Raw genomic sequence first — 26,705 nt, forward strand, 5'->3', positions numbered from 1 at the left:
GTATGTGCATGTCCTGTCACGTTATTAAGGAAGATGCTTTCTGTTTCTCACCCCTCCTCCACCCCCTGTATAACATCACTTGGCAAGGAGTACTAATGCCTCCTGGAGACCTCTCTGGCGACCTCTCTGGATGATTGGGGCTCAATTTTATGCTTTTGGTGGGGTGCAATTTCAGTGCTTGCCCTGGGCACCATTTTTTATAGATTTGTCCTTGTTCAGCGTGTTGAGTTCTCTTTTACCTACCAGATTAGATGGCTGCATACTTTTCTAATATTCCAAAACTTGGGTGAGGCTGAATTCAGAAATAAGTAAGAGTTCATTTTCCTTCTGGGTGGATCTATACAGTAGTTCCCATAACATTTGGGGTGCTTATTCAGTGTTTTATCACTGTATTATAAGTTTCACAGCCCAATCCAGAGCTATCAAGCAGGTGGACATGACGCCACTTTGGCACTGTCCACCCATTCCAAAGGACTTTCCCCTTACCTTTAACTTCCCCACAGGGCAGATATGTGTATGTCCAAGCCCTGCTCCACCAGCGCAAGGGGCTAAACCAGAGGTGAAAGCCTTCTAGGGTCATCTCCACCCCCAGGTACACCCCCACAATGCCAATGGTATGTGCATGTCCTGTGGGAAAGCATCAGTGGACAGATGGGCTGGATGCAAAATAACTGAAAACCACTGAAGAAAATCTGTAAATGTTAAAGCATGGGGTGTTCTCTTCCACTTTGTAAAGATTAACAAATGGTTAATATTTGTCCTGTTCCCTTTTTCTTGCATAACCACCTTCCAGGGTGACTAAGCAACTAGGTGAACACTTCCACTGACTGAGAAGGAGGGGTGAAATGCTTGTGGACTCCTGTTGCTAAAAGCATAAGAAGCCAATGCAAAATCTGTTAGAAAAAGAAAAGAGTTTGCTGTATCATGGCTTTCATGCTGGAGAAAATAATGACCACCCCGCTCCACAGTCTGCATTTACTTATTGGGTTCATCTTCATCCTTGTGTTGCTGAAAGCCATTCAGTTATACTGGAGAAGAAGAGCACTGCTGAACACCTTTGAGATGTTTCCTGGTCCTTGCAGCCACTGGTTTTATGGCCACAACAAGGAGGTAAGAAAGGTGCCTTTGGGGCAGAGAAAAGGAGGAAATTTCAGTGGAACATAACAAGCCACGATTAAAGTGAAAATGAAGACTGGAAGACCTTTGCTGTACCTGTTTTGTCCCGAAACAAAAGCATGATGATATTATGGTCTTCACAATAAAAAAGCTCCCATATACTGGCTATGGTAATGAATGGAATTTGTACCTATTTGGTTGAGTTGGTTCTGACTTTCTCAAAAGGAGACAAATATTTTCATATTTACCAGTTGTGAGCTGAATTCTAAAAAATCTGTTCAGTCTAGAATGAGAATTGCAATGAAAAGTGTCTTTTATTTTGATAAAATTGATGGTGATATCAGAAACCACAGAAGAAGCCAATCAATTTAAATGGATCACTGCCATGATGCATGTTTTTTGTTTAATTAACGTGCAACAGAACTATCTCTGCCAAGCTCTGGCAAATGGGAGTGTCCTGTTGCATCTTTGCACAGCTCAGCATTTCATTTAAACTGGGCTGCAACCATTGCAAAACAGCTATGTGTGTTTAGTTTGCATGGAAGAGCTCTGTAACTAACGTGCTTAGTATGCATACTTGGTTGCAACCTAGTTTAAATGAAATGCTGAGCTGTGCAAAGTCTCACAGGGAAGTTCTGTGCCTTTCCAGGTTTACAGCTGAATCAGATATTTTCAAGTTAAGTCACTAGAAGTTGCATGAAGACCATGATTTTTCAAAATGTCAGAAGTGATTCCTGCATGTACTTTTAATTCTGCCATTGCAGCCATTTTCAAACCCTCTATAACAATATGAGCAATACATTCTATACTAAAATGAAGCTATAAGTATCTTAGCTGCTATTAGGAAATTCCAAATCATGTTATAGTTGTTCCTTCTCCCATTCCTCTATCACCTGCACCCTTACAAAATTAACATAACTGTGTCTTTTATTTATATAAATGTTGCAACCATGGTTACAGTGATATCAGTAATGATTTCTATTCTTTTTCCTGTTTGTTTCTGCTGTTCTTTTTTTCTGTTTGTTTGTTTATTTATTTATTTATTTATTTATTTATTTATTTATTTATTTATTTATTTAATATATCAAATTTATAAACCGCCCACCCCCGAAGGGCTCTGGGCAGTGTACAATGGGCCAAACATACAATGGCCAAAACAACATACGCCAAAAAATCAGTTAAAACAAGTTAAAACAATATACAAAAATCCATAAAACTAGCAGCATCAATACAATATACATAACAGCAAGATTATAAAAGTGTGTGTGTGGCGCCCGATCCCAAGGCCGGGCGGGGGTAGCAGTGTCAGTCAGATATTATATTAGACGTGCTGATGGTAAGATGGCACGTAGCATGGGGGCATCCTGGAGGGGGGGTCCGCGGCCGGCCTCACCAAAAGCCCGGTGGAACAAAACCATTTTACAGGCCCTGCGGAATTCTCCAAGGTCCCGCAGGGCCCGCACGTCCGATGGAAGGGCATTCCACCAGGCAGGGGCCAGGGCCGTGAAAGCCCTGGCCCGGGTAGAGGCCAGTCGCATAATGGAGGGGCCAGGGACCACCAATAAGTTGGCCTCTGCCGACCACAGAGGCCTACTTGGGACATATGGGGTGAGACGGTCACGAAGGTATGAGGGTCCCAAGCCGCGAAGGGCCTTGAAGGTTAATACCAACACCTTGAAAGTGACCCGGAATTCTACTGGGAGCCAGTGCAGGCGGCGCAACACGGGGGTGATATGCTCACGAAAGGAACCACCCACCAAAAGCCGCGCCGCCGCATTCTGGACCAGTTTCAGTTTCCGGATCAGTCACAAGGGGAGGCCCGCGTAGAGCGAGTTACAATAGTCTAGCCTGGAGGTGACTGTTGCATGGATCACAGTGGCTAGGTCGGTCTGGGAGAGATAGGGGGCCAGTCGCCGGGCCTGGTGAAGATGAAAAAAGGCAACCTGGGTAACATGGGCCACCTGGCTCTCCATAGAAAGAGAAGAGTCCAGGTGGACCCCCAGGCTGCAGGCCAGGGAGGTGGGGGTTAAAGACACCCCCTCCAATACCGGTGGCTGGAAACCCTCGTGTCCCCCATCGCGGCCCAGCCAGAGGACCTCCGTCTTCGATGGATTTAGTTTCAGCCTGCTCTGTTTCAACCAACCAGCGACCGCCTCCAAACAATGCTGTAGAGCCGCAGGGGCTGAGGCCGCCCCCTCTCCATCATCAGAATGAGCTGGGTGTCATCAGCATATTGATGGCAAACCAGCCCAAAGCTCCGCACCAACTGAGCAAGGGGTCGCATGTAGATGTTAAATAAGAGCGGGGACAACAAAGCCCCCTGGGGCACACCGCAATCCAGTGGGCACCTTCGGGAAGCCTGGTCCCCACACCACACCTGCTGACCCCTATCCCGAAGGAATGAGGCAATCCACTGAAGGACAGTGCCCTGGACCCCGGAAATGGCCAACCGGTGGACCAAAAGGTCATGGTCGACCACATCAAACGCTGCGGTAAGATCTAACAATACCAACAGCGCCAATCCACCATGGTCGAGTTGCATGCAGAGCATATCCGTGATAGCAACGAGGACGGTCTCAGTCCCATGCCCAGCATGGAAGCCGGACTGGAAGGGATCGAGTGCTGATGTGTCCTCCAGAAAGCCCTGAAGCTGCTCCATCACCACTCTCTCAATTACCTTCCCCAGAAACGAAAGATTCGACACTGGGCAGTAATTGGCCAGATCACCAGGATCTAAAGATGGTCTTTTCAAGAGTGGGCGGACCACCGCCTCCTTCAACCCACCTGGAAATACCCCTTGCTCAAGGGAGCAATTGATGATATTCAACAGGTGGGGTCGTAATTCCTCCTGACATGCTTTGATAAGCCAGGAGGGGCACGGATCCAGAGGACAGGTAGTAGGTCTAACAGCAGCCAGGACTCTGTCAACATCAGACTCACAGAGCAGGGAGAACTGGTCCAAACATGGACTAGAAGACGGCCACGGAGTCTCCAGTTCACTAATTGTATTAACCGTGGCTGGAAGGTCTTGGCGGAGCGACGCGACCTTATCCGCAAAAAAGCTCATAAATGCCTCACAGCCAATAGCCAATTGAGAATTTATAGAACCCTCCGATAAGGAGGTAAGAGACCGAATAATATGAAACAATTGGGCCGGGCGAGAGCTAGCGGATGCGAGAGAGGATGAGAAAAACTCCCTCTTCACCCTCTTCGTCGCCATCTCATAGGCTTTCATAAATGTCCTATAGGATGTTCGCGCAGCCTCATCACGAGACTTCCTCCACACTCGCTCTAGACGTCCGAGCTCCCGCTTCAACCCCCGCAGCTCCTCGATATACCACGGAGCCAACCGGGTGCGGGGACGCAGAGGTCGCCGGGGAGCAATCACATCGATGGCATCAGAGAGCCTGGAATACCAGTCTCCCACTGCTCATCAAGGGTGCCAGGAGGCTCAGGTTCCCGCAGAGCATTCAGGAATCCAATCGGATCCATAAGTCTCCTTGGGCGGACAAAAATCTGTCCGTCGCCTAGACAGGGTTGGCGTGGTGAGTCCACCCGGACCTTCAAGGCATAATGGTCGGACCATGGCACTCTAGTAATAGAGGATACAACCATATTAACACCAGACCCAAAGACCAAATCCAGAGTGTGACCGGCCTCATGAGTGGGGCCAGAGTTTATTAAGGAGAGGCCTAGCGTCGCCATGGTTGACACCAGGTCCGCAGCCGCTGAACAAGAGGCGGCATCGACATGGACATTGAAGTCGCCCAAGACAATCAGTCTAGGGAACCGCAACGCCCAGTCAGCCACCGCCTCTAGCAGCTGCGGCAGGCTGCCCCCCGGTGCGCTAGGCGACTGGTACACTAGGAAGACAGCCAACCTCTCCGAGGCCAACCACTCTAGGCCAGCACACTCAATACCGGTGATCCTTGGGACAGGGATCGCCCTGAAGGGGATAGAATTCCAGATGAACAATGCCACACCGCCCCCCGGCCCTGGGTTCGAGATTGGTGGATACACGTGAAACCCGGAGGCGAGACCTCGGCCAAGGCCACTGTCTCGCCATCACGCACCCAGGTCTCGATGATACAGGCCAGGTCCAATTGATCGGCCCCGAGAAAATCCCGGAGCGTCGTGGTCTTATTATTAATGGACCTGGCATTAATCAACACCAAGGACAAAGCAGGGAGTACCGGAGCCCCACTACTCACATACCTCGGAATAGGTCGGAGGTCAGAAGGGGGGTGAGCATAATTATATCTCCCCCTCCTCTCATATGGCCCCCGCCTACCGTCATATCGACCCCGTCCCAGTATAACTGGGATCCCCTGACTCCCCAAACCCCCCTCCATGCCCTGCTCACTGCTCCCCCACATTATAGCCTGAAAAACAATCCTCACCTAACAGCAAACCCTATTCCAACCACTAAATAATCAGTGATGAAATAGCCAATTCCTAACTATCTACCATATATATACCAAACTGTAGGTCTAATAGCCAACACCTGCTACTAAGCTCACTAGAAAACCCTCAATTCTCCTCCTCAACTAAATAACCCTGTTTCACCTAACTCACTAACTTCCTATAGGGGGTGGAGATGTAAAAGGTAATATAGGGACAAACGATAATAAAGTGCAAATGCAAGATGGAAATTACAGGGGTTCAAATCCCCATGGGAAGGGAGGGAGGGACTTCTGCCACCAGCCCCCCTCTATCCCCCGCACAGTGATGTGCACCAGCAAGTCGAGCCTACAAGAGGCCAGTTGTACAGAGTTGGCTTCGCTAACGACGTTTGTCCCAAACTCGGGGAGCAGCAGGCAGATGGCAAACCCACGCCCAGAACGGGAGAGGTCGGTCCCTGCCACTGACCTCCTCCCACCATCTGGCACATGCAACTTGCGCAGCTGAAGAGTCCAGTTGAACAACACCCAGACAAGGGGACAGTTGGTTGCCTCCAAAGCAGAGGGGAGAGGTAGGCTCCTGCCACCAGCCCCCTCCCACCATCCAATACCAGCCGCTTGTGCAGCTGAGCCCGGCAGAGAGTACTAGGTACTTGTTTGTATATTGATAGGTTCTCATTTTGTCCCCTTCCCTTTTCGGATTGCATAAGAAGCATTGGAGTCATAACCATGACGAAACTAGTGGTATTGATAATGTCTTATTTCTCCTTCGTGCTAATAATTTCGCCATTTGGGAAAGACCAGGTACCAGCTATACGCAACTGGATCAATTGCACAGGCATTTTGAAAATTCGATTCCAGATAGCTTCTTTTAAAAGGAAACAACTACTGTGTCTTTACACCAATAGGTAATGTTATCTCCATCTTTGGTAATGGTGCCTCTTGAAAAATGGAGAATGTGGCACAACTGCAAGAACTGTGATACCATATTCTTTTAATAAGAACATAAGAACATAAGAGCTAGCCTGCTGGATCAGACCAGAGTCCATCTAGTCCAGCACTCTGCTACTCGCAGTGGCCCACCAGGTGCCTTTGGGAGCTCACATGCAGGATGTGAAAGCAATGGCCTTCTGCTGCTGCTGCTCCTGAGCACCTGGTCTCCTAAGGCATTTGCAATCTCAGATCAAGGAGGATCAAGATTGGTAGCCAAAGATCGACTTCTCCTCCATAAATCTGTCCAAGCCCTTTTTATAGCTATCCAGGTTAGTGGCCATCACCACCTCCTGTGGCAGCATACTACTCAAACACCAATCACACGCTATGCGCATTGAAGAACTGTTTTCTTTGATTAGTCCTAATTCTCCCCCCCCCCCCCCCCAGCATTTTCAATGTATGCCCCCTGATTCTAGTATTGTGAAAGAGAAAAATTTCTCTCCACATTTTCTACCCCATGCATAATTTTACAGACTTCAATCATATTCCCCTCAGACGTTTTCTCCAAACTAGAGTCCCAAACACTGCAGCCTCTCCTCATAAGAAAGGTGCTCTAATCCCTCAATCATCCTCAGATAGCCCTTCTCTGCACTTTTTTTTCTATCTCTCTTTCTTCAATATCGCTTTTTTGAGATGTGGCTTTTACCAGAACTGGACACAGTACTCCAGAATGCGGTGATAAGCATCTTCACGGCTTTTATATAAGGTCATGACAATCCTTGCAGTTTTATTATCAGTTCCTTTTCTAATGATCCCCAGCATAGAGTTTGCCTTTTTCACAGCTGCCATGCATTGAGTTGACATTCCCATGGAACTATCAACTACGATGCTCAAATCCTTTTCCTGGTCTCGTGACTGATAGCACTGACCCCTGTAAGCGTGTATGTGAAGTTTGGATTTTTTGCCCTATGTGCATCACTTTGCATTTTTTGCTACATTGAACTGCATTTGCCATTTCTTAGCCCACTCACCTAATTTATCAAATGGTCCGGCTTTGGAGCTCTTCGCCCAATCCTTTGTGGTTCTCTATCACCCTTTGCATAATTTGGTATCATCTGCAAAGCTTGGCCACCATGCTACACCACCCCTACTTCCAGGTTCATTTATGAATAGGTTTAAAGAGCACTGGTCCCCAAAGCCAGGATCCTTGGGGACACCCACTCCTACATCTCTCTCCATTGTGAGAACTTCCCATTCATACCCACCCTTTGTTTCCTGTTCCTCAACCAGTTTTTAATCCATAGGAGGACTTCCCCTCTCATTCCTTCATTGCTGAGTTTTCTCAACAGTCTCTGGTGAGGAACTTTGTCAAAAGCCTTTTGGAAATCCAAGTAGACAATGTCCACTGGTTTCCCCCTTATCCACATGCCTGTTTACACCCTCAAGAACTCTAGTAAGTTTGTAAGACAGGACTTGCCTCTGCAAAAGCCATGATAACTCTTCCTCAGCGGTCTTGCTTTTCTACATGTTTAATAATTTTATCTTTAATGATAGATTCTACTAATTTACCAGGAACAGATGTCAAACTGACTGGTCTGTAATTTCCCGGGTCCCCCCTAGACTCTTTCTTAAAGATTGGTGTGACATTGGCCATCTTCCAGTCTTCAGGGGTAGAAGCAGATTTCAGGGATAAGTTGCATAATGGAGCATATAGTTATTGATCCCTTGTGGGCTAGATAATTATATTTTGAACATTATGAATCTATACACTGCATAAGAAATCTTCTTGCAAAACTGTATTCTCAAAACATCACAGCATTCTCAGTGATCCTAGTATTTATGAAAAAAATTATGCTACAACTTTAACAAGTGAGGGGCTTTATTGCACATTTTAATATTTTCTGTTGTAGGTCCAACGAGGAGAAGAATTCAAGAAGTTCTTGGAATGGACAGAAAAATATCCTATTGCCTTTCCTAGATGGTTTGGTGGCTTTACAGCTGGCTTAGTAATCAACCACCCTGATTATGCTAAAGCTGTGTTTGCTCGACAGGGTAAACATTATCTACCATTTAATGATTAGCCTTTATAGCTGAACAGTTACTTTTGCAGAACTGTTTAATTATTTAAAATTTTTATAATCCTCATAAAACAACACTTTCAGCCAGATGGGTTCTGATGTAGTTTATGTGAAAGGTTAGAATGATCAAGAAAAACTCAACAATAATTAGAAAGAGCTAAACTATAGTTGCAAATATCACTAATCTGTCTTTAAGACTAAAAACCATTATCAGTATATATATATTGGGGGGGGGGGGAGGATTACACAAAGGACAAGAAATCTTGTTCCAACACACTTTCTCTCTTGGTGTGCTGTAGGGAGGAAGAACGGTGGGACAATATTTTTTGCCCCGACATGCTTTTGCTCCTTCTTGCCCCAATGTGCTCCAGTTGCCAATGTGTGGCAGTGGCTCCATAGGTAATCAGCCTCTGTGTCATTCCATCTGAAAAGGATTCCATGGAACTGATCTTTGGCGTTATTGTTTGATCCTGACTTTTGAGGTCAAAGTCTGGATTTATTAGTGGCAGTAACTTTGAAGTGCTTGCAAGTGGAACAGTGAAAGGATTAATAATTCTGGGTTCAAGGCCAAGGAGGCAAAACCATCAACAACTTTAAAAACATTTATTGGCTCTTTATTTTGATATGGCCTCAATAAAATCAGTCAAGTTTGAATTTTTTAAAAAGCAAATATCGATTATTCACTGCAGACAGCTTTACTTCTTGCCGAATAGTGTCCTTTGCTTTATTTTAAAATTTTCCTTTGTTATGTTTTTCAGACCCTAAGAGTATGGTTACCTACAGGTTCTTCATTCCCTGGATTGGTAGGTAGAACGACAAGTCATCCTTTCAAAATATATGCTAGTCCATAAATGTATTGTTGTTTGTGAGGGAACAAGCACAGATGCTCAACACTTAACCTTTTCCAGCCCTGATTTTTTTGGTTTTGTTTTACTGTCAAGTCACAACTGACTTATGGCGACCTCATGGGGTTTTCAAGGTAAGAGGCAGTACAAATCTGTGCTCGGTGCAGTATTTTTTATCACGTAAGAGAAATACCTGTCAATTAAAGGAAGTTGATTTTTTATTAAAGCACAAAGAAAAAAGTGAACTGAGACAAAAATCATAGTAATTTTCTTATTTAGCATACATTATTTCTTAAAAGTTGTTTACAGCCATTATATGTTATCTAAGCATAACCATTCCTTGACTTACTTTGTAAGTGTATATAACATCGTACTTTTTTTGTGCAGTAAAAATACAAAATACAAAAAGTACAGATTTTCACTAATTTCCATTCCATGAGCTGAGACAGCCTCCCTCCCCAGATATTCAGTACTGGGGTGGATTGCTGAAAAAAGCCAAATTTTAATTATGTTCAATTGGTCAGGGGTGTAGCTAAAGAAAATGGAGCCTGGGGCAAAATCTGAGTTTTGCGCCCCCCCCCATATGGGAAATGTCCCTCCCCCACCACAACCAAACAACATTTTTTGCACCAGGTCATCTCAATGTCACCATCACATTATAGCCCCAACATACATATCTGAACACACCCAGGGCTCCCTAGTTTAAACAACATTGAAAGTGTTTCAGGGTAGATTCCCCACCTACCCCCCCAAACAGCATCATCATTTCCAATGTTATTATTGTGGTTATTGGGCAGAGTTGTGGGTTCCGGTAGATCTTTGTTCTGAGTTCCATCTTTAGATTCTGTGGCTGGTATCTTCAGCGGTGTATCACAGAGAGAAGTCTGTTATACACTGTGTCCAGCCTTCTCTTATAACAGACTTCTTTCTATGATATGCCTCTGAAGATGCCAGCCACAGATGCAGGCGAAACGTTAGGAACAAGATCTACCAGACCACAGCCACACAGTCTGTAAAACCCACAATAACCAGTTCAATCTGGTTTTGAAAGCCTTCAACAATACTTTCAACATTTTTTTTAAATCTATGGAGCCCAGATTCTCCCTTTAAATCCACTCCAAAGGGGGTGGCTTTAAAGAAAGAACCTGGGGAAACATTGAGGGTGCCTGTCAGGGGAGCAATGTTTAAGCTAACAATACCAAACTTTTAGGCTATCTTAAGGAGACTCTCCTGATGAAACCACCCAGGTTTAGTGAAGTTTGGTTCAGGGGGCCCAAAGTTATGGACCCTCAAAAGGGTAGCCCTGTCTACCATTAGCTCCCACTGGAAACATTAGCACCCATTTTGGGGGTCCATAACTTTGGACCCCTGAACCAACCTTCACCAAACCTGATTGATATCAGCAGGAGACTATCCTTATGATACCACCTAGTTTTAGTGAAGTTTGATTCAGGGAGTCCAAAGTTATGGACCCTCAAAAGGTTAGCGCCATCTACTATTAGCTCTCATTGGAAACAATGGAGGATGGGGTCACCCATTTTGGGGGTCCATAACTTTGGACCCCCTGAACCAAACTTCACCAAACTTAGCTGGTATCATCAGGAGAGTCACCAGACAATAGTCTGAAATTTTGGTGCAGCTAGCCTAAAAACTGCGCCCCCTGCAGGCCAAAAATGGAAAAAAATGCTAAAAATAGAAAAAGCCACAAACGAACCTGCCATTTTTGCACCCACCACAAGGTGGCGCCCGAGGCACTTGTCCCCGGATGTCCCCATGGTTATCAACCTCCAGCTGGAACCTGAAGATCTTCCAGAAGTACCACTGATGTCCAGACTTCAGAGATCAGCTGCAGAAAATGGCTGCTTTGGAGGGTGGGCTGAATGGCATCATACTGAGTTTCTCTCACCCCCAATCCCCCCTTCCCAGACCCCAACACCAAATATCCATGAGTTTCCTTATCCACAACTGACAACTCTTAAGTATAGTGTTTCTAATGAAGAACTTGTCCTCAGAGTATTAGTGAGAGAAACAGTTTGGACTGAAGGGGTGAATAGTGTGTGTGTGTGTGTGTGTGTGTGTGTGTGTGTGTGTGTGTGTGTGTGTGTGTGTGTGTGTGTGTGTGTGTGTGTGTGTGTGTACTCATGTGTGCATGTGAGAGAGTCCTAGTGAACATTTCCAAAGGGAGAGTAAAAATATATATTGAGGAGATAGTGAGAAAAGATACACTTTGCAGCCTGCTCCTGGAGAAACAGGTGATGGTCCAGTAGTCTGATAGTTGGCAGATAGCTTGGGTGATGGGAAGAATAAAAGAAGAAAAACCAGAAGTAGAACTAGAGGAAGAACTAACCTACTGGTCTAGAAGTGGTCTTTTGCACACTTTGTGAGGTTGAGGTGAGAATTTCCTCATTGCAACCAGAGCGAGAGGTATACAGAATACTTTCTTCATTGTTTGGAAGTATTACTTTTCATGTTCCTTTGGTACACTTTCCAAAGAAGTACAAATGTACAGGAATTAGCATGTCAAGAATTTATCCATGCAGCTCCCTTGCAAGAAGATTCTGTTTTATGCTAGAGAACTTTTCAACCTAATTTATGGTGCATGTCAAAATGAAGAATCAATATTACAAGCACTGATCATTCTTTATTATTGGGGGGGGGCATGTCCTGGAGTCACCAAATAATTTTTTAGTCTGAGGGATATGTTACCTGCCAAGTTACTAAACAGCATCCCTTATAAGGGTTCAAAAGGATACTTTTTCCCATCCTACCCCCTGGTACTTTTTTGGCTGGGCACTGTGAGAAGCTCCAGGATGTTAACAATATCCTTGACTCGTCTGAATGGAGCCTTAGTCATCCAGCATTTTTGATTATTTCATATCATTCTGTGTCCCCTGCAGTTCCACATCAGTGTAAATCTACTACAAATAACTCTTCATTTTTTCCTATATTTTAATCAAAAAAATTAGAGTCATTTACCAGTTTTATTTAAATGATATAGTGCCACTTTTATGCAAATTTACTGAACCTAAGTATGTGTTGTTCACTAGTCAGTTTTTCACATTTCTATTCATATTCTATGGTTACAAACACTAATTTTTAGCACCCTTAGCACCCTATTGTCAGGCTTTTAAAATCCTAATAACAAGGATCTTCCTATTACATATTAATGACACTCACTCCTGCTTCTTGGAATGGCAAACATCTGCCTTTGTCTGCTGTCCATTTAAGAATTTTCATTGCTTCACAAATGGGGACACTTTCACCTAACTGCCCAAAATTGGGCAAGGATGATCCCTAGTGAGATTGATATAATCCCTGATTGGATTGGGAGGAGGGATGTAGCCAGAAATGTGTTTTCCATTGAAACAAATAACACATAATTTAAAAATCAATATGTGCCATAATAATAATGAAATAGAATAAGAATATTACCAGTAGACTGAAATGAACAAAAACAACAAGAAATGTACAGAGCCCTATAATTTGTTCACCATATTGAACTTTTCTTTTCATCAGTACCCTTATATTCATAAAGCAGTAGTGCTTCCACTGCAAACTCTCTATTCCTCTCATACTCCAACTCCCTAGATACTGCAGGAATTTGAAAATCAGTCTCATGTTCATGCATGCATCTCTATCTGCCTGTGTTTTGGATTTGCTATGATTACCACTGATTTCTTACTTTGCTTGCAAAGTGGTTCATTTTGACTATAAAATCATACACCTTTTACAATTCTGAAACAGGATGGTGAGTACAACCACAAATGGCTGTTACAAGAGGTCCAACCAACCAGAAAATGTCAGGAAGTGAGGTCATGCATAACTCTAATAGTACAACATTTCAGGCAGTAGTTCCATTCAGGATGTTTTTAAAAAGGAACCTTTTAAAATGTTTTCATCCATACACACATTGTCTTAAATAATGCAGTGAAGATCCTTATGTTGTGTCAGCAGTTGCTGCCAAAGCAGTTTTTTAAAAATTTTCACAGCCAGACAGATCTCCAATAGTCAGTCAGAAGCCCTGATGAGTGAAAGCCCCACCTGGCTCTGCCTACTTTCTAAAGAACAGTTGGTGGGTTCTGAGAAAGATGGGACTCCCATATTTCAAATATGTTTTCTGTCATGCCCACTCAAATCCCCTCAGTACATTAAATGCCCATATTAGGAATGTCTCTCTCCTCTAAAATTCCAAGCACTTTTTGAGGAAGAGTTGGTTTTCATGTCCTGTTTTTCTCTTTCCTCGTATTGCCCTGCACACTGGCTATTTATTGGACCATCTGCCAATCCCCTCCCTTCCCAGGGTTCAATCACTGGGGTGGGGTGCCAGACGTCTTCTATTATTAATCAAATTATTTATTGAAGGCTACTACTGCTGCCGTAGTTTTATAGTTTTAAGGCTTTGTATTTTAACGGGGGTTATTCAATTTGTTTTATTGTATTGTTGTTTGTTGTGCACCGCCCTTAGCCCTTTGGGGGTAGGGCGGTTTACCAAATTGAATAAATAAATAAATAAATAAATAAATAAATAAATAAATAAATAAATAAATACTGTAAGGAGCGTCAAAACAGCTTACAATCATCTTCTCTTATTCTTCCCTACAATAGGCATTTTGTGAGGTATGTGGGTCTGAGAGATTTTTGACTAGCAGTTTTCATGTAGAGGAGTGGGGAAGCAAACCCAGTTCCCCAAATTAGGATCTGCTGCTGTTACCCTCTACATCATGCTGACTCTCCTAGGGTACTCAATTTGTATAAACTCTGCAGTGTTTTGAAAGTTCTCTTGTTGGTTTGTGCCCACAGGCAAAGGCCTACTGATCCTACATGGACCAAAGTGGTTTCAACATCGTCGATTGTTGACTCCAGGGTTCCATTATGACATTTTGAAACCTTATGTACCACTTATTGCTGATTCAACCAAAGTGATGTTGGTAGGCATTGATGCTGATGATGCTTTTAATTTTTATTTCTCTGAATTAGGATCAAGGGGAATAAGGGACTGTTGTAAAATATAGCATTTCTGGAATAATAAAGTGCACCTGAATTCAGATTTCAAAAGGATGAAATAATGAAACAGCTAGCTATTCCTATGTTCAATGAGTATAAAATGTTTAGTGTGCTTGTAAGTCAGCATTGTCCCCTCCAGTCACTTTGCACAAATTCACATGGTTCATTAAAGTAGTAGTCACCAAGTTCATCTCTTTTGAAAGATGTGTTCATAAGATTAGAATTACAGATCCATGATACCCGTTCCATAAAACCCCTGTTACAGATCCATGATACCCCTTCCATAAAACCATGCCATCTTGTCTGAAAAACTAACCCCCCTTATCTTTGTTGTCTATTCTAGGATAAATGGGAGAATCTGCTTGCTAACGATTCCACAAAGTCACTAGAGGTGTTTGAACATGTCAGCTTGATGACTCTAGACAGCATCATGAAATGTGCATTCAGTTACCAAAGCAATTGCCAGACTCAGAGGTTTATATTATCTGAATTGATTTTTAAAAATTCCTTTTAGCTGTTTCTCATTTAAATGAAAAGGTTTTTTTCTTTAAAAAGGGTTTACTTTTCCCTTCAGACAGTTGGATTATTATGTCAAAGCTGTGTACGACCTGACCAATTTGGTGTCTCAGAGAATCCGCACGCTCCTCCATCGGAATGATCTAATCTATTGGTGCAGTTCACATGGGCGTCATTTCAGGGAAGCCTGCAAATTGGCCCATCAACATACAGGTACTGCCCATGCTCCATTCACAGAAAGAAAAAAGCACTAAAAAGCACTAAACTGTGTAACTGTAATGGACAAAACATTACAGTCAATGAAAAAAATCATTAGGACAGTATTGCAAAATATAGGCTGATATCACTGTTGAATGTGGACTATAAAGTATTTACAATTATGGCCGAGAGGTTAAAAATGTATTTCTGAAGTAATTCATGAAGATCCAATAGGATTTATTCTCTGGGGGTGAGAAGTGAAAATCTGTATTATCAACAGTTTGAAACTAAGTGATAAAGCGATGAAGTAGGATAAAAAGGAAAATAACAACTACTTAGGGGGAAAGTGGTCTAAACTTTATATGAAAATTAGCATATTGGTACAGTTATAGTCTGATAAAAGAAATGCAGATTAAAATTTCTGAAAAGCAGGCCCTGTAGAACTATTAGAGATTGGTACAAGTTTAGAAGAGGAAACTGAGAGGTCTCAAAAAGATTGCATTATCTTACCAAAACAATGAGTTGGTCCTGAAATAAGACCTGACACAGGACCAATTATAACAAACTGTGATCCTTTATGTGTTTTATAACTATTTTATGTGCTTTATAAGTGTTGTTTATTTCTATTTCAAGTTGCCATGAGTGCCATGAGGTGGCTAATAAATGTTTTAAATAAATAAACTAAACATTAAAGTGCACAAACAAGTAAAGAAGTTATAATTTAATTAAAATTTCCTCTTTCTAGAATTTAACTTTACTGTTTCTGCCTTGCAAATTCAAAGCATGCATGATGGGACATTTTTTCCCAATAGCAACTTCTCATATTATACTAGGAAGCTACACTGTCAGAACATAATAAACTTGGACACGGGAATAGAAAGAGCTTCAGAACCATTACTGAGAAAATAGGTTCCACTGTTAGAACACAGTCATTGACATCCAGTCATAAATCTCATCACAGAATCCACTAGCTTTCCATGTTTCCAGAATTCACTAGTTTTCCTCTGATTCACAATTGATAGTTCATTGAATGCTTGTTCTTTGGTTTCCAGCACATTCACAGGCAGGATGGGCAAAGGTATCGCCATAGGTATTCACTGTGGCTTAGCTACGGATGTTGCTAAACTGTCTTGGAATTCACTGCATTTGTGCTATGAGAAATAAATATCTTTAACATTCTTGATTTGCCCTGGACAGTGTTTTGGATCCTTCCAGCTTTCCTGCTGGTACAAGATGGAAGAGATGCCACCTATATCTTCTTCCTGAAAAGACTAGAAACTATGGGACCCACATGGCCAAAAAAACATATGAAATAGGACTGTAGCCCAGAAGGGAATTTTGCAAGATTATTCCACCTCCTTTTATGCCAGCAGAAAGATGGATAGGATTCAATTCAATGTTATGATTTCATCTGATTGTTGGTATAGAATTGTCGTTCCAGATGGCAATAGTCACCAAGTCAATAAATATCTTCTCCCCTAATACACAGAACAAGTCATACAAGACAGGAGACGATCCCTCAAGGAGGAAGGAGAACTTGAAAAGATCCAGAAGAAACGATACTTGGATTTTCTGGATATTCTTCTTTGTGCCAAAGTAAGAAAAACTAGTCTGATGCCTTTGCTATGTGCTATCAGTCATTAAATTGCTATTAATGGTAACGATGATGAATGCAGCGATGATGAATGCAGCAAACCCACTTTCCTCTTTCAGTTTGACTAAAATTTAACAGCTGCCAGCCCATTTAGGAAATACAAATATTTACTTTGTGACAGAGTTGCAATATTTGGCAATATTCTTTCTTTATTTATTTATTTTATTTATAATCAATTTTATATACCGCCCCTCCCCCGAAGGGCTCTGGGCGGTGAACAACATAATCATAACAGAAATAACATTAAAATCCCAGTTAAAACAGCGAATTAAATAAAATTACAGCGGCATCCGACAAATTTCATAAAACGTAATACACCCACCCTGGAAGCAGACCCAAAAAGCTGAGGGCCTCCAATAAAAAATTAAGGGCCCAGAGCGTAAAGGAGGGGAGGAGGGGAGGGCGACTTCAGCGGTCCGCCCTCTCCAAACGCCTCGGGTGGAACACTCCGGTGCTTACAGGCCCCGCGTGAACTCTCCAAGATCCCGCGAGGGTTCGGATAGCTGGTGGTAAAGTGTTCCACCAGGCAGGCCAGGGCTGTAAAGGCCCTGGCCCGGGTAGAGGCCAACCGCATCATCGAGGGGCTAGGGACAACCAGCAAGTTGGCCTCTGCTTCTAACGCAGAGAGGCCTTGCAGAGGGACATATGGGGTAAGACGGGCTGTCCCGGAAGGTACGAAGGTCCCAGACCGCTGCAGGCCTTAAAGGTGAGTAGGCCCACACCTTTATGAATGATCTTCGAACTCAACCGGAAGCCAGTGCAAGCTGGCGCAACAACAGGTTGAATGTGTTCTCTAAAGGCAATTCACTCTGTGAGCTAACATCGCGCCAGCTGCATGTTGCACCAGTTTCAACTTCCGGATCAGACGTAAGGGAAGGCCCGCGTAGAGCGAGTTACAATAGTCTAGCCTAGAGGTGACCGTTGCATGGATCACAGTGGCGAGGTCTGCCTGGGAGAGGAAGGGGGCCAACCGCCGGGCCTGTCGAAGATGGAAAAACGCAACCCGGGTTATATGGGCCACCTGGGTCTCCATTGAAAGAGACGAATCCAGGTGGACCCCATAAAGAACTGATGACAGATCAGCCCAAAGCTCCGCACCAACTGAGCAAGTGGTCGCATATAGATGTTAAACAATAGCGGGGAGAGCAATGCCCCCTGAGGCGCACCACACTGAAGTGGGCACCTCTGGGAGGCTTGGTCCCCACACCACACTTGCTGACTGTATGCATTTCAATTAGGCACTGTATGCATTTCAATTAGGCATTGCTTCCTGGTTCTACAACATGTTAACTTGCCCTGCTGATAGACTTGATCTATTTTTACTTTAAAAAGAAGTCCTTTTATCTTCTCTTGAACTTTTAATCTATAAAATGTCTTCATATTTTAATCTATAAAATGTCTTATAAATATCTCTTAATTAGTTTTGTTTCATCTCATAGCAAGGACATAGATAAGGGGGGGGGGGTTCTTGGGTTCAACCCCCCCATTACATGTCCAAAGCTTCTAAGCTCGTTTGTGTGTTTTTTGTATTTTTTAGTGGTTTTTGGTTTTTGGCCTGCAGGGGGCGCAGTTTTTAGGCTAGCAGCACCAAAAATTCCGGGATTTTTCATGAGGCTCTCCTGATGGTACCAACCATGTTAGGTGAGGTTTTGGTTCAGGGAGTCCAAAGTTATGGACTCCCAAAGGGGGTGCCCCGTCCCCCATTGTTTCCAATGGGATCTAATAGGAGATGGGGGCTACACCTTTGAGGGTCCATAACTGAACCAAACTTCACCAAACCTGGGGGTATCATCAGGAGAGTCTCCTAAAGATATCCTGAAATTTTGGTGCTGCTAACTTAACAATTGCACCCCTGACAGCAGGCACCCTCCGAATTTCCCCAGATTCTCTTTTTAAATCCACCCCCTTCGGCATGGACTTAAAGGGAGAATCTGAGGTTCCCAGTTTAAATATTGGAAGTGATGCTGTTTCAGGGTGGGGGAGAATCCACCCCAAAACAGCATCACTTTCAATGTTGTTTTAACTGAGGACTCCAGATTCTCCCTTTAAGATGGATTTAAAAGAAGAATCTGGGGTCCCTAGTTTAAACTCCATTGAAAGTGATGCTGTTTGGAATGGATTCCATTTGAGATGTTTTGTGAGTTTGGTAAATGTTTGTTGTTTGGTAAATGTTTTGCTGGGTGTGATTTGAGAGAGATTTACATGCTTAGTACCCACTTGCACTGGCTTGGAGCTGTTTCTCAGTCTAAAAACCTACCTCATAGGGTTGGTGTGAAGACAAAATTAGGAAAGAGAGTTGGTGAGAGCCATGTATTTTTTGCTGGGAGAGGGAGGCATTTTGTGAGCTTCTACAAAAAAAATCATTGTTTGGTCATGGTTGGGGAGGGTTGCTGCCCCTACCGGGGGTGGGGGGTGGGTGGACACCAAACTCAGGTTTTGTCCCCGGGCTCCAGTTTGCCTAGATACGTCTCTGCTCTGAGGCTGGGGACGGCAGTCTCTTGTGTTCTCCCTTGAGGGGAGCACAGCCAGTGGCTGGATGGGGGCGGGGGCGGGGGCAGAGACAGGCAGGGGCGGACCTGAGGGACGGGCCTTGAGGAGATGTGGTCACATCCCCAGGGGTGGGTGGGTATGTGGCCATGTCCCCTGAGACCCCCCCGAACTCCCCTATAAAATTTTTATACCTACATCCCTGTCTCATAGCAAATCTTCTTGTTTAATCAGGATGAAAATGGAGCTGGATTATCTGATGAAGATCTGCGTGCTGAGGTAGACACTTTCATGTTTGAAGGCCATGATACCACAACCAGTGGTATTTCCTGGATCTTATATGCATTGGCTCAGAATCCAGAACATCAGCAAAGGTGTAGAGAGGAGTTAAAGGACATTTTAGGAGAACGAGACTTGGTTCAGTGGTGAGAATTCTAAACTGATGCCTCTGCATTATTTATTTTGAATTTTAGAGCATTATTTTAAAGGGACACTTTACAGTTTTAAAATTAGAGTTTCAAAGACCATCACATTATTTCCTGTATGCTAATCTGTATGATAGAAATGCTAACAGTGATCCCTGACACAGTTCCTAATACAGTTTGATTGCAATCCAATATGTGTTTTTTTTCCAAATAAGCAGAATCTGGCCATTATTGGGTTTTTCCTACTTTGACTCATCCCAGTACTACCAGTGGTTGTGCCTTTCCAGGATCTTCCCCCCACCCCCCGCAATCAATCTATGTTCTCTCACTCTCCAGCCACAGCAAGACCACACATTAGGGCTTTCCTTTTTAAAAAACTTAAAGAGGAATCTGTTTATATGCTAATAGGTTTTGGTATATAACCAAGTGTTGGTGAAAAAAGACCCATATAATTCATATTCTAATAATATCTCAAAATTATGTGTAGAAATAATATAGGCCGCCTCAAGACGCTCCATATTTATGACGACGCCTGGGGCGCCAAAAAAGGCTTCCCCAGGTCGCCGTTTGCTTACAGATAGCGCTGCTGCAACGCGAAGCAGCCGGGCGACCTGGACTTCTTCGTCTCTCCCCCAGTGGGCGGCTGCCAAGCCGCCTTCTAAACAAACAACCCCTGCGGTTAAAGGGTTGTTGTTGGGGAGGGAGCGAGTTCTTCCCTTGGCGGCGCTGGGTGCTAACCGCGAATCAAGCCGTGGAAGACGCTGTTCTCGCTCGCTTCACTCATTGTAGCAGTCGCCTGCGGGGCGTTGAAGCTCCTCGGGCCACACTGTCCTCCCACCTCCAGGGGTCTGAGGGCAGCGTATGGGCATGCGACGCCCCGCAGGCTGCATCAATTTGAGGAGGACACCGCGAGAGGGGCGGGAGGGCGCAGAGAGCTCGCTGGCGCGCTCGCCGGCCTCCCCTTCGCGTGGCAAGGCGAAGTAGGCTTCCTCACTTCCACACCGGCAGAACTCCTGCCTGGCGTACAGCCTTCCTGGCCGTGCAGAAACGGCCATAGTTTCACTATCTGTGGATCCTTTCATTATAATTGCCATCATAGAACTGGTCTCAGAATACTTGTGACAGGAAGAAAAAGAGAATCAAAATTCCCAACACCTGGTGAGGTATGTTAGACTTATAAACAGCTTGCTTTCTGATCGTATGTTGCATGGTGGTTGGTGGTGCGGTCATAAACATAAGCAAAGGCATTGCTTAATCATCACTCTTTTACTTGATTCTCTTAGGGAAGACCTGGGAAAGATGACTTACACCACCATGTGTATTAAGGAGGCCCTTCGTCTTTACCCTCCAGTCCCTGGTGTGTCCCGAGAACTTAGTAAACCCATAACTTTTTGTGATGGACGCACTTTGCCTAAAGGTTAGTTTAGACTGATCCTTTGTGGAGGTAATATTCTATCTTTCAGTTCAGTTCTTATTTGAGGTGAATAAACTATTTGGGGCATGAAGATTTTGCTGTTGAAGTTAGACTTTTAGGTTTCATTGGCTTCAGTGGGAGAAAGTTAAGGATGTGCTTAATTATTCTGGTGAAATAAATGAATTTATTGACATGTATCCAACAACGTTCTAAAGATTTAGGAGCAGGGGTGGGGGAGTGGGGGCTGCTGATTCCCTTACTTACTGCAGTTCCCCAGTCTGCTGGTGTGAGAGTCTGCTTATCTCTAGGAACAATGTGTGTGTGTCTGTGTGTGTGGTACTTTTGACATACTAAAGAGTAAGGTATTAACTTTATTAACTCTAAGTGGACCTTACCTTTTGAAAATGTGATTAATAGTCTAACACAGTGTATTACACATGAACAGGTTCCAAAACAATACTGTGTAGCTTTTTGCTTAAAATTTAAAGTTAAAATTAAAATTTAAAGTTTATCTTATAATGCAAAATCTAAAAGCTCCGAAATCGTCTGTTTGTTCCAATGTTCCAAAGTGATTATTCAGTGTCCACTGAATATACAAAGCTGAGGCTGCTTCATGTTTCAATATTAGTTCTTCTGATTCCACATGATCTTAGAAAGGTCTTATACTTTTTACCTGGAATCATCTATGCCCTATGTGCTTTGGGTGCACAATACAACACAAATAAAATGTGTTGCAGACATTTGTTAAAAAAAAACATTTTCACCTTTTTTTGTCTACACAGTACAGACAAAAAAAGTGTTGCCAGGGAAAGCAGGTCTTTTCTCCCCCTCTCCCCCTCCATTGGCTGACTGAAGCTTGTCATTTTTTTGCACCTGCTATTTTGTGCTGCTGCAGAGATTCTGTGTCCCTGCCTCCATTTGTGAACTTGTAAGTTTGCTAGCAGCTGATCTGCGCTCAATTTCACTGTAAAAAGTACATGAATAAAGTTTGTTTTGCCAGGTGATTCTCTCTTTTTCTTTTGAGGCAGGTGTCTGCGTAGCTACGATGACACAGTAAGAGAATTGAAGCCACTCGGAGGTCCAGTCTACCTCCTATGAAGAAGCAATGGGTAGACCTGGACTTCTTACTGGGACCATTACTGCTTACTGGGAGGTAGACCAGCCCTCCAAGCAGCTACGATTCTCATTACATAATCATAGCAATGCAGACATCCCCCTCAAGCCCTATGTACGTATATTGTGAGAAGCTATCTTAGCTAAAGGATAGCTCCTAGGTTGCTAGAGTCCTTTGAGATTGTTATTAACTTGCTTTTCACTTTATTTTGTAGGTTCCATAGTGATAATTAGCATTCATAATATCCACCGAAACCCAACAATATGGGAAGAACCAGAGGTAATCCATTTCCTTGTGATAACTACAGCCAGGAGATCTGTGCATTTTAATTAAAGATGAAAATATTTCTCAATAATGTATAAATTCACAGCTACTGGACATGCTGCACATAGTCTGTGACATTTTTATTCTGATACTAAGTCATGATATAAAACCCTGTTTCCTCTGTTTCTCGAATGTATCTTGAAATGGTGGCAGTCAGTTAAGGCCCGTGTGTGTGTAAAGTGCCATCAGGTCACAGCTGACTTATCGTGACACTGGCAAGGGACCTTCAAAGAGAGTGAGAAACAGAAGCAGTTTGTCATTGCTCTGCAAAATCTTCCTTGGTGGTCTCCCTGTGAAATACCAACCCTGCTTAACTTCCAAGATTCAGTGAGGTTGGCCTATACCAGGCTGCCTTCCTCACTGAAATGGGTTTAGGAGTCAAGCGAACCAACATATTTGTCCTGATGCAGTATAATGGCTAGGTGTCTGCATAATGCCTATGTATCTGTTATGAACCTAGGCCTAGGACAACTTGTGGGCTTGTGGGACCTTGTCAGGGGGGCTTTCTTCCATGGGGACCAGGGACATTTGTGTGTTTTCTAGTGGTCCCACATCTCCTAGTCATCTTCTGGATTTTAGGGTTGGACTGAGGAGAGCTCAGAGAGGGCAGGTCTTGATCCCCTGGAACTGAGCAGCAGTGGGGCTGTTTTTTGAAGGGATTGATCCCTCACCCTATGGTGACATGAATTTAGCCTACTGGGACCAGGCACTGAAACACAAGGCAGTTGTATTAGGATACATTGCTGTTTTCAGCCAGTTAAGAGTTGCCAACTCTGGCTTGTGAAATTCCTAAAGATTTGGGGAAGGCTGGGTTTGGGGAAGGGAGATACTTCAGCAAATTATAATTCCATAAAGAAACCATTTTGCTCCCAGGTAAATGATGACTAAAGATCTTCAGGCCCCACCTGGAGGTTGGTAACCCTAGTCCAGTTTATTACTAAATGAGTGTTACCTTGTATAGTTGTAGTGTCCCTGTATTGATGTTGCCCCATTGTTATATGTTTATATTTTTATATTCAACTGCTGTAGTATTTGTTTAATAAATCATTGTTCACTGTGCCTGATTCTTTATGCTTCAGATCTGATCATACATCAGGGCATATCCTTACTAAAGAAGTTACCTAAGGGCATGGAGGGTGTTCTGGATCATCTACAGTAAACACATAGAACAGAGTGGTGGCAGTCAGTTGAGGCCCTTGCTTGCTTCCTGTGGCTCTCCAGATGTTCATGGACTACAATTCCCACCAGCCCCTGCCAGCATGGCCAATTGGAACATGAACATCTGTAGTCCATGAACATCTGGAGAGCCGCAGGTTGCAGACCTCTGGGTTAGATGGAATGGTGGGTGGGGAGGGAAGGATCCCTGGAAGATTTCCCATCTGTAGCAAACCTGTATGGCTCCACCCCTTTCTGCAACAGCATGGTACCTAGAATCCAGCAACCAGTGCTGCATGTTTGGCTTTAGTCACAATCAGAAGAATGTTCAGCACCCTATAGATGTTTAACACTATGAGCCATAACATCTGCTAGCTGTTGGAAAGATGTGAAAGCATAGAAACCCACTTTTCTCTATGCATCATTTGGATCCAATATAGTTTACTTTTTATCTTTTCAGCCTAGAGCTTGTTAATTACTTATGAATGCATCAAGATCTTTGTAATGAACTGAAGTATTAATAGCTACAAAATACCTTTGCATTTTCTTCCTCTAGATGTTTGATCCCACAAGGTTCTCTTTAGAGAACTCTTCCCAGCGACATTCCCATGCTTTTGTGCCCTTTGCAGCTGGACCAAGGTGAGCACATTTTTAATGTATTCTGATCACAATCCTCCTTTACCTGCAGAAGGCAAGAGGAACTGGTCCCTTTGCATAGAAGACTGAAAGAAGGGGAACAGACGGCATTTGATGAGGGAGGCAAGAAGAGAAACAGACTAGCTTAGTTTATAGTGTTGGACTGAATTTGACTGAATTTGTATCTAGGCCAAATGCATTCTCAGGGCCAAGTCTAGGGCAATGACAATTTGATAGGAGATTTATCTCCAAATATCCCAAAGTTATGTAAACTGGCTGCATACTCATCATCCCTCGGTTAAATATTTATTTTCAGAGGGTGCTTTCATATGAATCTCTCTCTCTCTCTCTCTCTCTCTCTCTCTCTCTCTCTCTCTCTCTCTCTCACACACACACACACACACACACACACACACACACACACACACTGACATTTTTTCAATTTTTTTTTACTGATAAATTTTTGTAGATGGTTGTAATATAACTGAGTTACTAGAAAAGCCCAGTACACAGTCTGGTACATTTATAATTTTGATCTAGTTACCATGTTGAATGTCAACAGGATGTGAGGATCTGCAAACTTCCCCAGGTGTACTCTGGATCCCTGTCCATCCTGATTGCTGAAATCATGTAAAGATCCATTAAAGAATCCATGAGATCCATCATAAATCAGTTATTGGTCCAGGGCATCTTTCCTTGGTCATTGAAAGATGCAGTTGTCCTATAATTTGTTTCTAAAAATCCCAGAAAAGATTTATGTGGTCATGATTGTCCCATCTCTAATTTGCTGTTCTTGGTCAAGCGGATAACTGCAGTAGTTGCAGTTCAACATCAGGGCTTCCTGGATAATTAATTTAGTTTAGACCCTTTCCAGCCATGTTTCTGGCCAGGCTAGTGGCTTTACATTGTGGGCTAAAGTAAATGAATTATCAGAATCTCCAACTGGTATAGAATGATAGAGCTCAGCTACTATCAGGTGCTATGCAAGGTACAAGTATATTACACCTATTCTGCAGTCAGTTCATTGGCTACCAACCAGTTATCTGGCTCTGCTACCAACCAGTTAATCTTGCTATGCACAAAAAATTATGGCCTATTAGAGAATCATTGTGAATAGGCAGACAGCACTCCCTATAACATGTGATCTCATTTGCCTGGGAGGGCTGCCTACCCCCCCCCCCCGCCCCAATTACTTAGAACACCTTTTAAATGTGTGGGGGGCCGGGGTGGGGAAGGAGAAACAGGCCTGAGATCCTTAAAATAACAGCCTTGAATATTCCCAAATATTCCAAATCAGGTGCCTAAGGCCAGCTTGGAGGCTCCAGGGGACAGGGCATCACTCCAGTCTGCCCTTCCCCTCAGCTTCTAAAAATCCTAAATATCATTGGGATACACAAATATACCTGAAAAATATCGGTAGGGTATTTTTCAGGATGGCATTTTTATAAAGAAAATGGGTTATAGTATAATGGAATGACTCAAGAAGGTGTTTTAATGAAGGTAACAGGATTGTAGTCTATTGCACTACCTTGCCTTTTTCTACACTTTTATGATCTATGCTCTGTATTGTCATTTTTATCTTCTCTTGTTTGCATTGTTTTCTAATTGTTTTCTAATTCTGTAACCCTAGTCCACACAGTTTATTTTAGCTTGCCTTTTGAAAATATTTTGTTATCTACCTGAAGGCTTAGAAAGAAAAGCAGACTATAATGAAGGAAATAAGTAAATAAAACCATTCATAATTCTTCATAGCATCTCTCTTTCTTTCTTCCCTCAGGAACTGCATTGGACAGCAGTTTGCCATGAATGAAATTAAAGTAGTTATTGCCCAAATCCTGCTCCGATTTGAAATCTTGCCTGATTCAGCAAAACTTCCTGTTCCTATTCCCCAAGTTGTCTTGAAGTCTGAAAATGGAATACATGTATTGCTAAAGAAACTTGATGAACGGTAAAGGATAGAAAAGAATCTTGCATCCAGAGTGATATGAATGCCTTTCTTCATTACCAGCATTGTGACTACTCCCTTTAATTTCCATGCAAGACATAGAGCAAAATTTCTACATTTGATTTTTAAAGCAATATGATTCTTTAAATCTCTTGTTCATTGGTGGAAAGAGGTGAAAATCGTCCTTCTCCAAAAGTTTTTATACATTTATTGATAAACTACCCACAGATTATGTCTTTACATTCTTTGTGTGACCAAAGGGTTTAAGCACAATTTTAGTTATGGATACATATAATGCTTATTTTGTTACTGTGAGTCATTACTGAAAACTGAAATACTGGATTCTAAAAATTTAACAAATAAATGTTTTGAGAGACAATAAGCCATTGGTGTAGTCTATGAAAACCAGACATTGTTCTACTCTTGAAAACAAGATTTTATTCTATACTTAGTAGCTTTTT

General features: G+C 43.1%; 1 protein-coding gene across 2 annotated transcripts; it reads left to right on the plus strand.

Annotated features, from left to right (window-relative positions):
* The first annotated feature begins 818 nt into the window (after nucleotides 1–818).
* LOC125433599 (cytochrome P450 4A12A-like) lies at nucleotides 819–26,626 on the plus strand. 2 transcript variants are annotated; one of them, XM_048498247.1, is made up of 12 exons: nucleotides 819–1,110; nucleotides 8,360–8,501; nucleotides 9,286–9,330; nucleotides 14,173–14,300; nucleotides 14,720–14,850; nucleotides 14,951–15,105; nucleotides 16,580–16,686; nucleotides 19,466–19,656; nucleotides 20,940–21,073; nucleotides 22,399–22,463; nucleotides 24,220–24,302; nucleotides 26,077–26,626. In XM_048498247.1, exons 1-12 carry the CDS (start codon nucleotides 925–927, stop codon nucleotides 26,249–26,251), a joined length of 1,542 nt encoding a protein of 513 aa, XP_048354204.1. In that variant the 5' UTR covers nucleotides 819–924; the 3' UTR covers nucleotides 26,252–26,626. The 2 variants fall into 2 exon arrangements, with proteins under 2 accessions (XP_048354204.1, XP_048354205.1); XM_048498248.1 differs by lacking the exon at nucleotides 14,173–14,300 and having other exon boundaries at nucleotides 973–1,110.
* The last annotated feature ends 79 nt before the right edge of the window (nucleotides 26,627–26,705 follow it).

Source organism: Sphaerodactylus townsendi, linkage group LG05 (assembly GCF_021028975.2).
Source record: "Sphaerodactylus townsendi isolate TG3544 linkage group LG05, MPM_Stown_v2.3, whole genome shotgun sequence".
NCBI classification, from domain to species: domain Eukaryota; kingdom Metazoa; phylum Chordata; class Lepidosauria; order Squamata; family Sphaerodactylidae; genus Sphaerodactylus; species Sphaerodactylus townsendi.